The sequence below is a fragment of the Osmerus mordax genome, chromosome 7, assembly GCF_038355195.1.
Source record: "Osmerus mordax isolate fOsmMor3 chromosome 7, fOsmMor3.pri, whole genome shotgun sequence".
Lineage (NCBI taxonomy): Eukaryota > Metazoa > Chordata > Actinopteri > Osmeriformes > Osmeridae > Osmerus > Osmerus mordax.
In genome coordinates this window covers 15,366,950-15,384,729 of record NC_090056.1, presented here as the reverse complement: position 1 = coordinate 15,384,729, position 17,780 = coordinate 15,366,950, and the positions used below count along the sequence as shown (strand labels likewise).

Here is a 17,780-nt window from a genome sequence, read left to right as displayed (position 1 = left end):
CTGTCTGTCATGTCTAGCCAAAAAACACTTTTTGGTTTAGAGAGTACACATACAACAAGATAAACTGCTCCTAAAATCATCAGACTTAGCCATAATCGTTAATATAGTAAGAAATGTTTTAACCAGAGGCGTTACAGAGTAATCCTCTGAGGACTTTCATAACATAAGCATGACAACGAATCGGCTTTTCTCCCAACTCCATCTGTTCGCTCTGCTCCAATCACACCGTTGGGGGCGTGAGCGAGACTAGAGTTCTTCGCGGCGCGTAGAATGCTTTGACAGTGCGCGCGACTGTACTTCCTCAGTTGAGAATGGCGACTGCAGCCTGCAGTACGCACAGTGCGTTAGCCAGCAATACCAGCAAACAGCACCTGCTAAAACGGAGAGATTCCCGCCGGAGACAAGCCGCTCTTCTGTTCCTCAGTAACATTTCTCTTGACGGACGGCCCGTCCAGCAGAATACGGAAAATGGCACCCTTCAGGGACACAGACATAACGACTTTCTGGGGACCGATGTTGGTGCAAGAGTGTCCAGGTTATCTGTGGAGTCAAATACCTATGGTACCTTCGCCAACCTGTCAACGTCAGTGAGCTGCAGCTCTGTAAGCCCTGTCCCGAGACTCGGGGTTCTCAACGTCCCTCCCATCCTGGTCCTTCCCTCATCGGACTCAGAGCTCAACCATGTCGGGACCACTGAGGTATTTCTGGAGAGGGGAAGAGGGTCTTTCTCTTCGCAGGGGAATCTTCTTTCCCCGAGTCTCTTACCAACTCCTCTCGGACCTAGAAAGTCATCAACATTGCTGTCAGTCCAGAGTTGTAACTCGATGACTTCTGAGACCCGGCAAAGGTGAGTTTATCTTGACAGAACGGTGAGTGAGTGAGCTTGGCGGTTGAGCAGTATTTATATGTAACCATGTGAACATTTAAAAAAATATATACATATTATAGTTGACTACTTTTCTATAGAAAACCACTAAACCGTTACTGTAGGTGTCACGACTAGCAGCGTTGTATCGCCGCGGGACGATCAAACTCAGTTGAATCACAGATAAGAAACATTTGCAACATAGAGAGCTAACGTTAGCTCTTGCTAGTCTCAATAGAGCTGTTGTTTCATATCTTGATGAACTGAAACTTACTGTAGGCTTCACTTCCTACTTAATAAATTGACCATTACCTTACTGACATTTAGCTACTCCATGTATCCACACAAAAGGTTCCTGTGTAGCCTAACCCCGTGTAGTACATTGGCACTTAACTGTACAAGGACACGGTAATCTACTGTAATACAGCTTGTTGCAAATGACACGCGATAATGTAAATAGCAACGGTGTTTTTAAAGTATTAGTTCATCTTTGACTGCTTATAGTCAGCACATAAATATTTGATTAATCAGTCGTGTTATAAAGTGCTGTCAACATTAACAACTCAGCAGTCATGAATGATACACAGTGTCATACAGTACAGATGTGGTAAGCATTTTGACATTTGAGGGCGGATATGTGGAAATGTTTACCCTGCCTACATTTACATTTAGTCATTTAGCAGACGCTCTTATCCAGAGCGACTTACACTAAGTACAGGGACATTCCCCCGAGGCAAGTAGGTAAGTGCCTTGCCCAAGGACACAACGTCAGTTTGCATGACCGGGAATCGAACTGGCAACCTTCGGATTACTAGCCCTAGTGTGTGTTTGTGTGTTTGCATAGACCTACCAACTGCGAGATTCACAGTATAGTCGGTTGAAGTTTACAACTCAATCATAGCCTATACCTCCCATCACATAAACGTGCTTAACTTGTGTATTTAATTTGTAAATCAAGTAAACACAGGCAGAAACTGTATTTTCAAGAGAGCAAGACGATAGCAAACGCAACCTCCATCAATATTGACTATGGTGTGGTATCTTATTTCTACGGAAAATTAATATGAAATTCATCATTCTTTCATTTCATCGTTGGAAATTACTCATTTGTTTGCTTAGTTCAGCTCCTCCTCCTCATGTGGGAGTGTGTTTGTGTGTGTTAGTAGTTATCGTGTACCAAGTCAGGTGGCACTAAACATGAACAGTTCACAATACCTTGTAGTGATATTGACTAATGAACTAGGCTGCATGGTCAGTGCTTATAGTTTTTACTTGATAATAATACAGTTGTTGGAATGCTAAATAGGTGCCACTGATCAAAGGGATTTAACAAGAAACAAGGCACAGTTTAGCTTTTGATTACTACTTGATTGCGCAACATGAAAGAAGAAGTAGAAACATTGTGAAGTATAAGGGCAGTTTAGAACAAGCCCTGACCTGGAATCTTAATGACATCATCTCTAAACGGTCTAAACATGGAGGGTGTGCGAAACAGTTTCATCTGAAAGTGGTTTAGAGCGTTGAACCTCTCCCCCTCCTTGCTCAGCCAGACCCACCAGGCTCTGTTCACCCCCTCCTTGCTCACTTCCTGTTCCCTTCGTCTAATAAAGGATGACCTGTCTGGCCCCGGCTATGGGGTGTGGATCCTCAGCCATGTTGACAAGCTGCTGTCCTCTGCTCTGCAGAGGAATGACCCTGACTTGAACACACACGCACAGTCTTCTTAGCCAGACTAACGAAGTCCTGTTCAAACAAATCAGCATAGACTCTGATTAAAATCACCACAGAATAACATATTATGTAATCCGTTTGCAAACCAGATAACTTATTCCGAGACAGATTACACAGTCCCCTCTCTCCAAATAACTGCCTGCCAAGCTGTCGGATGGCCTGCATGTCAACGTGTCATGCTGTCTGCCTAGCAGGCCACCTGGAGTGTGTAAAGCCTATCTCGACTATTTCCTCCTAAATGAAATGTTGTTGTGAGCTGATGAACCGGAACAGACAGATGGGCCTGGAGCAAGTTTGGAGCTGTGAAGAGGAGTCAATTCCATTAAAACGCTCACTTGGAACAGGAAAGAGGACGGACAAGCATGAAAAAAACTGTTATTATGTCTGATAATCCTCGAAAATAATCTAGAATGCTGCAATAGAAAATACAACACACTGGATTAGTGTGATTAGCGTGTGTGCGCGCTTTTTAACTACACTAATATAATCAGTGGCGTTAAATAACTCAATGGCGTGACAGCGCTGGTAGATTTTGTCTGATTCGGCTCTGTGTCATGCAGGCCATCATTGGACCATCACCTACACTGTTGCATAGAAGCAGAGTGGATCTCCCTCCTTCTTCCTCACATCCCTTTAAGCTCTCTTTAAGCTGTGTGCGTGCATGTGCACATTAGGGCCACCCCTTGTCAGGTCCATGGACTTGGGACATGTTGTCATAGTGCATCAATCAGCTAGCAGGGCCGACTGACGAAGCATCAGCTACTGCAAGGCAAAGCTAATGCTACAATCAGCCCTTAAGCGCCACTGGTGCAACACAGACATTGGCTAAAGGTGGGGGCGACGCTAACAGACGCTCAAAGTGAGGATTTGGTGTGCATTAAAGCAAAGCCTTTGTGACGTCAGGCTCGCTCGAACTCTGGCTGACTGCTGCTTGGCCCCAGAACCCTTAAACCAAGATCATCCACTGATCCCTTGCTCTGGCACTTAGGCACAACCAGGACACAGCCAGGCAGTCCTGATTAAAAACAACAGAGGGGTGGGAGGAGAGGGGAGGGGGGGCAGAGAAAGATGAGAAAGAAAAAGAAATTAAGTGAAAGGGAAGGTGAGGTGAGAAAGAAAAGAAGTGCAGGGGACAGGGGGTGAGAGAGGGAGAGGAAATTGTTTTGTTCCCAGGATTCTATATATAATCATTGTTTCTTTTTCCCCCTGGAAGGTCTAGACGTCCTTTGCTTCTTATCTGGAGCTCTTATATGGAGTGACGTGGAGCCTGCAGTTTATAAAGGAGAGGGAGGGAGGGAGGGACAGTTGGTGGGTGGGAGGTTATAATCTGATTGTTTTTTGTCGTCAGTTTGAATTCAACCCGCCTTTTATAAACAGATGCAGGATCTCAGAAATCTTGACATTTGAATCTGCCATTTGCCATTTCAACTAAGTGATAACATCAACACCAAAATAAAGCTAATGCGTGCTGTTCCTCGGAAAGTCAAACCTCTGCTCATTTGTGTGGAACACTAATTCCACACTACAGCCAAGTGTTTCTTTTGGAGCATGAGAGCAGTTGCACACTACTCTAGAGAAGAGTTATGCTTTCATACAGTCAGCTTTTAGGGGCTTAGCGATGAACACAGTTATAACATAGTTCATGTAAATATTTAGTTTGCACAGTTCATCAATGTCCCACAGTCCCACAAGCAGCCTGGAGCCCTAACTGCAGATGAGAACTGGGATGAGCTCACCCTGTGACACCACACTCTTATGGAGGTAGTCAGTATCGTCAGCATCGCTCTGATAGGGGGGGAGTTGGCAAGACTGTTTCGCTTCCATCCACCACCGCTGTTCCCATGAAAACGTGTCAGAGGATGACGATGGAGATTAAGATACGAAACACACCAGTCCTGATTTTTCTCTCCCACAGCCCAGAATGGAACATTCCAGAAGTGAGAAGTGGGACCCAGAGAATGCTTCCATCCTGGGTTCTATTGGAATGTGCCACATTCCTTCTTAAGGCCTGCATTGGAATGTACGGCGATAGACACCGTATGCTCACCGAGGGATGTTTATAGACAAACACATCTCCTGCTTAGCGACATGGCACATTGAGACAGATGCGGTGCTTTGCCCTTTTAGGTTCAGTTGATGAGTCAGCATGGGGCCTCCAACATGAAGGTTTTGAGTTTGATTCCTGCAGAGACCACACATTCTTCTTGTCAGCTCTGGCCTGTTGTCCACCAACACTGTTGTCCCTCTTGCTCTTACAGCCTGTGGCCGTGTGGTTTGGTTCTGTAATGGACGGTGTAGTAGAAGTTTGGTTTGGGGTTTGGTTCCGTTGTCCAGTTAGCCGGGCAAAGTGCTGCTTGTCTCACCATAATGACCACCTGTAGCAAAGATAGATGGTTGTTGGTAGCCGTGTCCCTGATTAGGGGAGTGGAGATCCTGTTTGAGTCACACACCCCCACACCCTTACCCTCTTCCCTAATCATTCCCACAGCAGAGATAACAGTGATTTAACTTCCCAGTCTTGTATGGGTCACCAGGAGAGAGAAAAAAACCCTCAGCAGATGGTGTTGTGTGTTGTGTAACAGTTTTCATTCCAAACAGAAGGTATTTTTTGCTGTGGTCCCCTGCCTGGGGCTTGTGGCTCAAATCTGTTTTTGCAGCGGGGGTGGAATGGAAGATAGTCTGTTTTGTTTGTGTGTGTGTGTGTGTGGGGGGGGGGGGGTCTGGACTGATGTCTCTTACGTAACGTCAGTGATGATAATCACTTTGACATTGTCACCATAGGCCGTGTCTCTGCAGTCGCCTGCTTTGAGTGGCCCTCATATCCAGAATGGAGGGATGTTGAATCAGATCCAGCTAGCTGCTGCTGCTGCATTTGTGGAGCAGCATCGGTATTTGCAGTTGCGATCAATGAAGTTAGTGATCCTGAATGGGCCTGACCTGACCTGACCTAACAACAGACCTCACACAGTGATGCTGCAATTTCATCTGCTAGAAACTTTAGACCTGTGGTTATGCGAGTGTCCTGCAGGTTACTGCTGCTACACAAGTAGCTTTACAATGTTCTGGTGTTCAAGGTTGTAACCTGTGTATATGTCACTCTCTCCGTCTATCCTCCACCCTCCCTCCCTTCTTCCCTCCCTCTAGGACTCGTAACCTATCAGGTTCTCCCAGACCCAGGTCAGTCAAGAAGGTCCATTTCATCAAGAACATGAGGCAGTATGACACCCAGGGCAGCAGGTGAGACAGCACACACACACAGGTCTGCAGATATGCCTGGCCTGTGTCTGTGTCTATTGTTAACACTGTGAAGTGGTTCAGAGGGCTGTAATCATACACCCTGGCTCATACGTACAGACACACACTTACACTCCCCCCGAATGTCCTACCCCTCAATCAGACAGTAGATAGTGGGCAGACGGACAGCAGCTCTACAAAGCTACGGTAGCTAGGACTGTGGATAGCGTGTTGTGGGCCCATTATAAACTCCTTTCCAGTGCATAGCTGCTGCCTGTTCCTCCACCCCCACCCCCCGGTTCCCAGGGTTACGGTTATATTCACAGAGGGCTGGGGAGGGCTGGAGGCGGTTGGCCGGGTCAAGGGAGGGCCAGGGGCAAGGGCCAGTTTTCCACTGCTGAACTGTGGGAGCTGCGTTAGGGTCATGTCCCCTGGGGAAGGGAGGAGGTGGGGGAGGGAGGGAGGATGACAGTGTTTTTATTTGGTTGTTGTGTTTCTAGGATCGTGTTGATCTGTGCCAAGAGGTCCCTGTGTGCTGCCTTCTCTGTGCTTCCCTATGGAGAGAGCTTTCATATCAGGTAAGATGCTGCACTGACTCAACCACAACAGACCTGGAACCCAACCCTCTTGACTTAGAGACACATGCTCTCCTTCTGCTCCTCCTTTCCCTCTCATTAGCAATGAACCTACTGGCTAGAGATGGGTGGAGAGGTATTTCTCAGGGAGAGACCAGTCAGAGGTCTTGCGTAGAGAGCTCTTTCTCAGGGAGAGAGAGACCAGTCAGAGGTCTTGCGTAGAGAGCTCTTTCTCAGGGAGAGAGAGACCAGTCAGAGGTCTTGCGTAGAGAGCTCTTTCTCAGGGAGAGAGAGACCAGTCAGAGGTCTTGCGTAGAGAGCTCTTTCTCAGGGAGAGAGACAGTGGTCCGTGGGTTTTCTAAGGGAAAACGGAAGGGGAGGACGAGGAAGGCAGAGAGCTGGAATTTTCCCACATGCCTCAGATCTCCTAAATTAGTGCTGTGGTGCAGAGAGGGGTCGCAAGCTTGACCTGCCTCTGGCTGGCATGCTCCCCTCCAGACAACACACACTCACACACACACTCACACACACACACTATCTACTGGAATAATAATATGATCAGTGACCTATGCTCTTTTGTAAAGCTCTCTCTTGGAAGTCGCTTTGGATAAAAGCGTCTGCTAAATGCATAAATGTAAATGTACATGTAAATAATAATAGCCATTTTTTCTTCTTTTTTTTTTGGGGGGGGGGGGGGGGTGAAACTGAGGTTGAGGTGTTATGCAAGTCGTATAGCTTCAGAGAAGAACAGGGGGTTTATTATAGCAGAGACAGGATAGACCAGAGCAGAGCACAACGCCTGAATCAGAGGGGATGTCCATCAGAGGGGATGTCCATCAGAGGGGATGTCCATCAGAGGGGATGTCCATCAGAGGGGATGTCCATCAGAGGGGATGTCCATCAGAGGGGATGTCCATCAGAGGGGATGTCCATCAGAGGGGATGTCCATCAGAGGGGATGTCCATCAGCGCTGAGAGTAGAGAGAGTAGACTGATAGCCAGAAAAGAAGTTATTCACTCCCCTCCTCTCTCTCTGCCTGACTGTATTTAAGGTCTGTTGAAGCTTCCTTCCCCAATGATTGTCACCAATTACAGACTGCTAAATGTTAGTAGACTGGGGAGGCTCTAAACGCTCTGTCTAGCTTCTCTCCTATTCTCACACATTCCCATGCACCTTCACACTCATTCTCTCCCTCCCTCTCTCTCTCTCTCTCTCTCTCTCTCTCTCTCTCTCTCTCTCTCTCTCTCTCTCTCTCTCTCTCTCTCCCTCTCTCTCTCTCTCTCTCTCTCTCTCACCCAGTGAACCACTGGAGTCCCAGAGGAGACACTCATCAGGAAACATCTCCACCACTCTGGAGATGCTGCCTGGCCTGGAGGGCTTTGAACTGGATGCATACGGCCGGGTACAAACACACTCACATGCTCAACACTCACACACACGCTCACATGCTCAACACACACACACACACCTATTACAGACACGCGAGTCCCAAATGCCTGGCTGCCTGAGTGAGTGACAGTGGTTTTCTCCTGTCCAGACGGTGTCGTACGCCCAGTTCCTGTACCCGACCAACGCTCTGGTGCGCCAGCGCGCCTCGGGCTGTGACATCACGCTCCAGATCCCCATGTCTCGCAGCAGCACCAGCATGCCAGGGACCTGCAGGAGCTACGCCCCCGCACGCATCAACAGCACCGTGGGCCTCGACCTCGGTACACACACACACACACACACACAGCTATATGCACACACAGTCATGTTTCCACACACCATCATATATATACACACATACTCTCTTATGTGTCATTTGAACACACACACATATGATCGTATATCCATGAACACACTCACTGGGCCTTTCCTGCAGCAAATGCCAACTACTGTGCCTCCTAAACATGCAGACAGGACAGACTGACAGACAAGGATAGAAGGCAGACAGACAGACAGACAGACAGGCGGACAGAAAGGCAGGCAGGCAGACAGACTTGGATACGAGGTAGACAGGCAGGCGGACAGGCAGGTGGACACAGATTCAGTAAACCCTGTCTTCTGGGAGGGGATTTCTCCTGCAGCCCCCCTGACCTGCTGCCAGCACTCTGGGGCCGATGGACAGATAGAGAGATTAGGACAGGCAGAAAGGGGATCAGGATGGACAGAGCTCCAAGATGGGAAAGAGAGGGGGAATGTGCAGTGATGTAGGCAGTAGCACTGGAGAGCACAGGGAGACTTAGTCACAACTGAATCACAGAGAAAGAGAGCATAAAAAGGGGGTATTTGAAGGAGCGAGGGAGATGGAGGAAGGGAGGGAGAGAGCGAGGGAAGGAAGGAAGGGAGGGAGAGAGCGAGGGAAGGAAGGAAGGAAGGGAGGGAGAGAGCGAGGGAGATGGAGGAAGGGAGGGAGAGCGATGGAGGGAGATGGAGGAAGGGAGGGAGAGAGCGAGGGAGATGGAGGAAGGGAAGGATAGAGCGAGGGAGATGGAGGAAGGGAGAGCAATGGAGGGAGATGGAGGAAGGGAGGGAGAGAACGAGGGAGATGGAGGAAGGGAGGGAGAGAGCGAAGGAGATGGAGGAAGGGAGGGAGAGCGATGGAGGGAGAGAGAGAGGGAGGGAGGAGAAAGAGTCCTACTCCTCCTTACCTCTCCTCCATTGTATATGCAAGGAACAGACACGTTAAGTACTGTTCATAATCACGCCTGAGAGCACTGATAAACTACTCTGTGTTTGTGTGTGTGTGAGGTGAGTGTCAGTCTCAGTGATCTGGCTGGTTATTATCACAGCTGGGATGCGGCTCTCTATGCCTCCAACACTTTTCTTGTTCTTAGACCAGATATAGCAACCCTCTATTACACACACACAGACACACAGCTGTGTGAGTGAGTGTGACTTCATGTGTACATATATGCCTGTGTGTGCGTGTCGGTGGGTGTTTTTGTATGTGTGTGTACGTGTGTGTGCGTACGTGTGCGTGTCAGTGTTTACTTGTGTGTGCTTACATTATCTAACCAAGGTGACAGAGATAGATTAGAGACAGGTGCTGATAGGTGCAGCATGCCTGCTGGCGTGCTTATTAATGTTCCGAAGCACATACTTGACTAGATGATATTGTAGTTTGACTTTTGTCAAGTGTTCAATGAGCTCAGCTGGTGAGGAAAGAGACACACAAACACACTCTTTTATGAACGGCTTGAGCACTGGGTGATATTTGTTTGTACGCTGCCATAGACTGGTATCTTAGTGTTAATGCCTCTGTCTGAAAGTACACCGTATATTTATTGTGTGTGTGTGTTCTTCAGGCCTGGAGGATGTGTCCGACTACGACCCCAATCTGCTCAGTGATCCCCAGTGGCCCTGCGGCAAGCACAAGAGAGTGCTCATCTTCGCCTCCTACATGGTGAGGAGGGGAGGGAGAGGAGGGAGGAGAGGGGAGGAGAGGAGAGGGGAGGGGAGGGAGAGGAGGGAGGGGAGGGAGGAGAGGGAGGGGAGGAGAGGGAGGAGAGGGGAGGAGAGGGAGGAGACGGGAGGGGAGGAGAGGTCCAGGAGAAGGGCTGGGCAGAGTCAGTCAGCAGAGAGTGAGGCAGCGAGGAGAAGCCGTGCTGTCAGGAGGGCTTCCAGTAGGGGAGCCTCTGTAGGCCTGGCGTGCAGCCCGGAGCCTCTGTAGGCCTGGCGTGCACCCCGGAGCCTCTGTAGGCCTGGCGTGCACCCCGGAGCCTCTGTAGGCCTGGCGTGCACCCCGGAGCCTCTGTAGGCCTGGCGTGCACCCCGGAGCCTCTGTAGGCCTGGCGTGCACCCCGGAGCCTCTGTAGGCCTGGCGTGCACCCCGGAGCCTCTGTAGGCCTGGCGTGCACCCCGGAGCCTCTGTAGGCCTGGCGTGCACCCCGGAGCCTCTGTAGGCCTGGCGTGCACCCCGGAGCCTCTGTAGGCCTGGCGTGCACCCCGGAGCCTCTGTAGGCCTGGCGTGCACCCCGGAGCCTCTGTAGGCCTGGCGTGCACCCCGGAGCTTCTGTAGGCCTGGCGTGCAGCCCAGCCGCTGATACGTGTCAGCCGATACGTGTCAGCCGGTAATGGGGATGTTCACCAGCTGAGGTAAATCCACTGAAGGTAATACCCATCTTTAAATATACACATCGACCACGGTCCTGCACTGCTGCTTTCGGTCTGCGGTGACGTTCGCTGACACAGCAGTCAGTTGGCTGAGCGGTGAGGGAATCGGGCTAGTAATCCGAAGGTTGCCAGTTCGATTCCCGGTCATGCAAACTGACGTTGTGTCCTTGGGCAAGGCACTTCACCCTACTTGCCTCAGGGGGAATGTCCCTGTACTTACTGTAAGTCGCTCTGGATAAGAGCGTCTGCTAAATGACTAAATGTAAATGAATGTAATGTATACAGCAGAGCTCAGGACAGAAGGAGCTACAGGAATGCCTGGTCACCCCGGGGACATGCAGGCAGCCAACCAGACACCAGCTAGAGCGCAGCACGTGATTGGCTCCTCTGCCTGTTCCTTGACAGCAGGCGGGGCCTCCTCAATACTGTTCTGTTCTAATAGGAGACAAGCAGGACTGGGTTCTTAGTCACAGGATCCATCCCATGTTGTAGGTGTTTAGGTTGTGGATGTGAGCTGTCATTATCAGTCTCTTCACACCCCTCTGTCTCCATCCAGACCACGGTGATAGAGTACGTCAAGCCGTCGGACCTGAAGAAGGACATGAACGACTCATTCAAGGAGAAGTTCCCCCACGTCAAGCTCACCCTCAGCAAGATCAGGAGGTACGCCCCGGTGCAGCAGAGGGGATCTGACCCAGCTCAGTAGAACGCACCAGAGCACAGCAGCAGACAAGTTCTTGTTTAACCGTCTCGTCTGACTCTCTTTTGTCGTTCCCCCTCCACCTGTCTACCTACCCTCCCCCCCCTCTCCTCCTCCTCCTCCTCCCCCTCCCCCTCCCCTCCTACCCCCTTCTCTCCCTCCCCTCCTCCCCCCCCCTCTCTCCCTCTCCTCGTCCTCCCCTCCTCCCCCCCTTCTCTCCCTCCCCTCCTCCCCCCTTCTCTCCCTCCCTCCTCCCCCTCCCCTCCTCCCCCCTTCTCTCCCTCCCGTCCTCCCCCCTTCTCTCCCTCCCTCCCCTCCTCCTCCCCCAGTCTGAAGAGAGAGATGCGGTCGGTGGGGGAGGACTGTGACCTTCAGCCGGTCACCGTGGCGATGGCGTTTGTTTACTTTGAGAAGTTGGTGCTGCAGGGTCGTCTGAACAAGCACAACAGGAAGTTGGTGTCGGCCGCCTGCGTGCTATTGGCGGCCAAAATTAGCAGCGACCTCAAGAAGCAGGATGTCAAACAGCTGATTGATGTAAGATCCCAGTAATGGACGTGTGAATATTAACCCTGTCGGCATCCCGTAGCTGACATCCCTTCCTCGTGCTGTGGTGTCCCAGGTGTGCGCTCTCGTGTTCTGCAGAGCAGCAGTTATCAGACACCTGGAGACGCCAGGGTCTCCTCTCAGTCTCACTGCAGGGCTGCTGGGAGCTGCCCCTGGCCGTGTACAGTACCCCTCACTCATGTCTATCTTCCTCTCCTTCCCTCCCACCTCCTCTCTCTTCCCCCTCTCCTCCGGTTCTTCTCTCGACAGAAACTGGAGGAGCGGTTCAGGATCAGCAGGAGAGAGCTCGTTCCTTTCGAGTTCACTATTCTGGTGGCCCTGGAGATGGCGCTCTACCTGCCTGAGAGCAAGGTGATGCCACACTACCGCAGGCTGGTCAAACAGCAGTCCTAGACACCCAGACAGGCACCCAGACAGGCACCCAGACAGGCACCCAGACAGCCAGCCTGCCTGCCTGTCGTGCCCCCACTCAACCAGTCATCCAGCAAAGCATTCTGCTTCATCTTGTGGGCCTGAAGTCCAACTACAAGTCACAGGCTACTCCCATGGAGACCCCCCCCCCCCAAGCAACTACACACCCTGGCCCTCAGGTGTCCCTGACCCCTGGGTGTCACACTGGCTGAGACTGCGCTGCCTGTCAATCTCTACCGGAGGAAGCCGTTGAGCTGTGAAGTTCAGTTGGAGACTTGACTTCCAATTAACTACCAAAAAGCCCCCTTCCTTTATTGTGAACAGATTCATTCGGAGGGGATTATTTATTGTATTTTATTGCAACATAAAGGTATATGCTTCTTCATAACCAAATAACCTCCTTTGCACTACTTAGGAACATCATTCACATAGCCTAGCTACTCTGTGATACTGTAGCCATACCTCAGAGCATCCTCTATATTCAACCACACAGAAGGCTGCTCTTAATCAAATGGCACTCAAACAACAGCAAATCAATAATCATTTTATTCTCTATCAATACTGATATACATTTCGCTCTAAGTGTCCTTGGGTGAATTTGAGCAGCGCAAATAAAATGTATTACTATCATAGTATTATAGACAATAATATATGTATTTGTCTAAATATATACATGTATTTAACCTCCTCGTGTATCGCTTATAGACTAAGTGAATTCAAAATGTATTTTCAGTAGTGCTGAGTCAGGTAGTCTGTTTTACTGGTCACTTGATTTACTCTGCACAGTGTCAAGCAGACACGTCATGCCATTTAGCAGGAGAAGAACTCCGTCCGATATTGACTTACTGTCTCGATATATATACAGTCATATACCCTTGTATTTTTTTGGTCTTCATTCCTTTCAGTTTTAAACGTTTAAATCTGTAGAATTGTATTGTATTGTAGTTGCTATATGGATCTTCCAGACCTTGCACTGAGGTACAACAGTGTGTGAAAGGTGCGTCATCTGGATGATGCTGTGCTCTATGTTAGAGATGAATACCACATGGAGGAACACACTTTTGTAGTGTGTCGTGTCTGACTTCTGTGTGCTCTATGTGTGTGTGTGTGTGTGTGTGTCCGTGTGTCCTATGTGCCACTGTAATACCCATCTTCCTTGATATAAACATTTTTTTTACTGTATTTTTTACTTGGATTTGGCTATAAAGGGAGTCTCGGCTATAAAGGGAAATATTCACAGTATTTACAGTTATCTATGTCTTCCATTGTTGTTGTTATTGTTGTTGTCATCTGTTTTGTGTTGGTGACAACTTTGACTTGTTATCTGCCTAAGCAGCAGTGTGACATTTGTTGTTGTTGTTGTTTGTGTTGTGCCTAATACTTTTTTTGTGTACCTAATACTAAGCACTTCCAAACAGATTCTTTGCACTTTCCCTCCCTAAAGAAACACTGTGAACCAAACACGTTCATTCTCTCTCAGCCATCAAAGTGTGACAAAATGTCACTTCAATATATGTGATGTAATTGGCCCTAATGATGTTGAGAGAGCTAGTCAGTGCTATCAGTGCCACCTTGTGGTCATTGTTACACATTGCATTAAGGGTCACACTGGTTTATTTATCCAACTCCAATCTCTCTTTCTCCCTCTCTCTACTCTCTCTCCTCTCCCCCTCTTTCTCTCTCTCTTTCTCTCTCCCCTACCCTGCTCACCTGCCCCCATATACAGTAGTTCTTTCCTATATTTGTTCATAACCAAGCATGAATATAATCAACAAAGTGCCTGCTCATACAGTCTATCCTCTTGGTCACCATCACATCCAAACTTATTACACACCATGTAGCGTAAAAGACTGCACACAAATGTTTTATTTTTCCTCCAAGTATGAGAGTTTTCGCTGTTGATCTCACAACTATGTTAGCAAACATTCCTAGTACAATAAGGGTTGTGACCTTTTTTTAATATAGCTGACACTGTGACTTTGACCAAATACAGGGACAGCATGGCTGAAACCCTTCAGTGCTTCCACAGGAACGGGTGGTACTAGTGTGTTGTAGTTACCTGGTTATCTAAGGCATCCCCATCCACTACCTGGGAATCCAGATGGGCGAGGAATTTTAGGGACTCCTAAAATCCTCCCTGTTGGTTGCGTTGTCCCAGACAACTTGAGGCAATCACAATCATTGGAGGTCTAGATTTTGGTGATAAAACATTTAGGCATTAAACTGTCGCTACTTTGAATGGACTGTGTGTGAAAACCTCCAACAATTATTGTATAAAGCATTTATACTTTGTGAAGTCAAATGTGGGTGACAGGAACTGACCAACAGTGAAAAATACATATAGTATATACACAGGAACATCTATGGTTTTAACACTTTAAATGTAAAGCTACTTGTATGGTAACAAAGCATTTGAATGGTTTGTAATCTCATTGGGATTGTCAGTGCCCTTTCTTCACCCTCAGTTCATGTTCTGCAACGTTTATCACTGAGTAATGATCCTAAACTCACCTGTGTAAAGTCCTGTCACACCCTCTCTCCAGTACAGTTTGGAAGGACGTGTGTGTTGTTCTTCAGATGCAAAAGCCAACAAAAAAATATACATATATTTTTGGACCCTACTGATTTGTGTCTTCCTTTTTGTCTCATAGTTTATAGCTGTTCTCACCAGCCACTCACATCTACCTAAGCATGGATAAGCAAAAGCATAAGCGTTTTAGGCCTTAGCTTGCAGTTCACTCCCAGCATGGACAAACGACCGTAGACATATCTTTCTCCAACCGTGTGGCATTATCAGGCTTTGGAACTTAATTAATTTCATTAGCAAACATTCAGCTGAAAGAGATCATTATAAATTCCATCAGAATCCAGAGTGCCAGTGCAGTTTTATAAAGTCACATTCTAGTATAGAGTGCAGTAAAGTCTAGAGTCAAAATCAAGTATATTATTTATAAACAATAAACTTTTGCACTTTTGAGTTTCATGTTGTTTGATTGTAACTTGTTTAACTGCATGCTCTTATGGTTCTTGCCTTTGGCACTTATTTGGTTTTTCACAGTATATGCTTCATGTTTTGGCTACCCGCAATGTTTGGGGCTATCTCGTTGTTATGATCAGTGACCTATGCACTTTTGTAAAGCTCGCTCTTGGAAGTCGCTTTGGATTAAAAGCGTCTGCTAAATGAATACATTTTAATAAAGAAATACATAATAAAATTATTTCACCAATAGTGAAGATAACTTGTAGAAATGAGCCTGCAGACCACCACCTAGTGGGGATGATGTAAAATATGGTGTGTCCACAATTCCGAAATTGAATTGTTTCTGTAAATCACACTTCATACTTCAGATGTCAATTGTCATGATGTCTAGAGGACACTGGTCTGAATTGTCCTTTCCTCCTTAATCATCCTCCATTCCTCTCCTGCCCTTGTCTACTGCCATGTTTCAAGGAACAAGGCAGGTGGTAGCGAACAAGATTGACATATGATGTAAGAATGATGTAAAATTGCAATAATGTAATTGTTGCACTGTATTTACTGAAACTACAGACCGTTACTTGGCAGTATCCACTGAAGAATTTGATTTACATTTAGTCATTTAGCAGACGCTCTTATCCTGAGCAATTTACAGTAAGTACAGGGACATTCCCCCCGAGGCAAGTAGGGTGAAGTGCCTTTCCCAAGGACACAATGTCCTTTAGCACAGCCTGGAATCAAACCGGCAACCTTCTGATTAATGGCCCTGGTTTCCCTAACCGCTCAGCCATCTGACCCTTTGATACCATATGCACCATTTGTATGTCGTCTGCTAAATGAATAAAAAAATGCCAAATCTAAATTCACACATACGAGTAGAATAATACATACTTTTTATTGTATACAGCTTAATTATACATACTGTGCATAGTTTTGTGGTATCCTGGTAAGATACTTGTGAGCTACTCGTAAGCTACTGGTTTTCTTTATACCATTTTACACAAATCTGTATCTTTTTGACATTAACTTTTTATTTCAGAGTCTCTAATAAGACAGATAAGAGATACATTTATTTCTTTAAAGGAAACATAAATATGGTTAGATAATTACATGTAATATACATACGTCAATAGCTGTGTCAACCTAATAACTTTCTTCTTTCTGATACTGGATTTAGGCACTGAAATAATATAACATTGTAAAATAATACATAATGACAGTGCATATTACAGTGGAGTTCTATGCAGTTACTGGAGAATCTGGTACACAGGTGCAACCAATAGTAATAAGGTTAGGACACACACACACCAAGTTTTTGGTCATTTTTTGATGCAGATATACAGTATACTTAATAGGTTGGGATTTCCACCCTGACACTTTGCAGGATGCACATACAGCTTCTTTGAGAAAGCTTCCTTCATGTTCACCATCCTTTAGATCTGTTGGTCTGAAACAAAATGAAACACAATATGAATTAAATATTATTATTATTATTAGTAGTAGTATAGGGAATAATCACAATAATAGAATAATAACATTCCAACATATCCTTATAATACACAAGTAGTTAATGAATATGCAGGGCGGGAATCACCCAAATAGAACTACAAGTTTTCCCACCCAATCAGTCAAGTCTTTCAATTAGTCATGTATCATTTTTCAATTTTTATCTATTCACGCACAAAATGTTTGACTCCCCAAATGTTGTAATGCAGGTTAGATGAAACACTCACTTGTAAATCCATGGGGCAATTGCCTTCCTGGCCAGGTTCTGGTTGTCAAATCTGTGTTTATTTGAATTAAATCCAGGCTCGCACAAATGGTTTTTAACTGGCTCACATTTGTAATAAGAGCAGTTTTTTGGAATTGAATTTCCATGGAGACCTTGGCCCAAGCAGAGCAGCACAACCTAAAGTCAAAATATGCCAGGAAGTCAGATCCTCACCACAGTGTATTGACAGACAACAAATACTATAAAACACATTCACACAAGAACGACACTCCAAGAGAAAGTATGCATGCATGATAGAGGGAAAGAGACAGACGTCTATCCATTCCTGTCATCAATCCATTCCTGAGCTTCCATCATCTATTCAACTGTCCCAGTACTCACCAGACAGGTTGTAAATAGTATGGAGTCTATCTTCATCTTGTAGATTAGGCTGAATTCTATCGGTTCCCAAGAGAAAAGGTTGAATCCTGTCCAGTCTTTGAAGAGAAAGTTGTGTTCTGTCTGAAGGTTTGAGAGGTTTTATGCCTTTCATTCAGCCATCAACCTGTCTGACGTGTCCAGAGCAGTCCACTCTCTCCTGACCAACATATTTGCATTTGGAACTATAACATGACAAATATTCCAGTTTCAAATTGGCTAGCTATGTTTGTCTCCATACTGTCACTGCTAAAGTTAACAACAATGAACCATTCTACATTTTGAGTTTTTATTGATTATCTGATGGAATTAGGCAACCAAAAAATTGATTTGCACTGAACATCCATGGTGTGCCCAGCACCATGTTACAGCCATGCTCGGTGTGAAACTTGAAGGCAGACCTTTAAGACCCATTGGTCCCTCAAAAATAATTTTGAACAAACAATTGATTCACCAAAAAAGGGGTTGCAGTAGCA

General features: G+C 46.9%; 1 protein-coding gene across 1 annotated transcript; it reads left to right on the top strand.

Moving 5' to 3' along the window:
* Positions 1-311: 311 nt before the first annotated feature.
* cables2b (Cdk5 and Abl enzyme substrate 2b) lies at positions 312-14,787 on the top strand. The gene is made up of 9 exons (XM_067239686.1): positions 312-847; positions 5,741-5,833; positions 6,331-6,408; positions 7,705-7,807; positions 7,943-8,114; positions 9,696-9,793; positions 11,060-11,166; positions 11,533-11,737; positions 12,017-14,787. The coding sequence occupies exons 1-9, from the start codon at positions 312-314 to the stop codon at positions 12,158-12,160; spliced, it is 1,536 nt and encodes a 511-aa protein (XP_067095787.1). The 3' UTR covers positions 12,161-14,787.
* Positions 14,788-17,780: the final 2,993 nt, after the last annotated feature.

Excerpts from the sequence above, each read along its gene's own strand:
- cables2b (XM_067239686.1), top strand. The coding sequence starts at position 312 with ATGGCGACTGCAGCCTGCAGTACGCACAGTGCGTTAGCCAGCAATACC. Across the intron at positions 9,794-11,059 it reads TCATCTTCGCCTCCTACATG|ACCACGGTGATAGAGTACGT; the intron begins GTGAGGAGGGGA and ends GTCTCCATCCAG. Across the intron at positions 11,738-12,016 it reads ATGTCAAACAGCTGATTGAT|AAACTGGAGGAGCGGTTCAG; the intron begins GTAAGATCCCAG and ends TTCTCTCGACAG.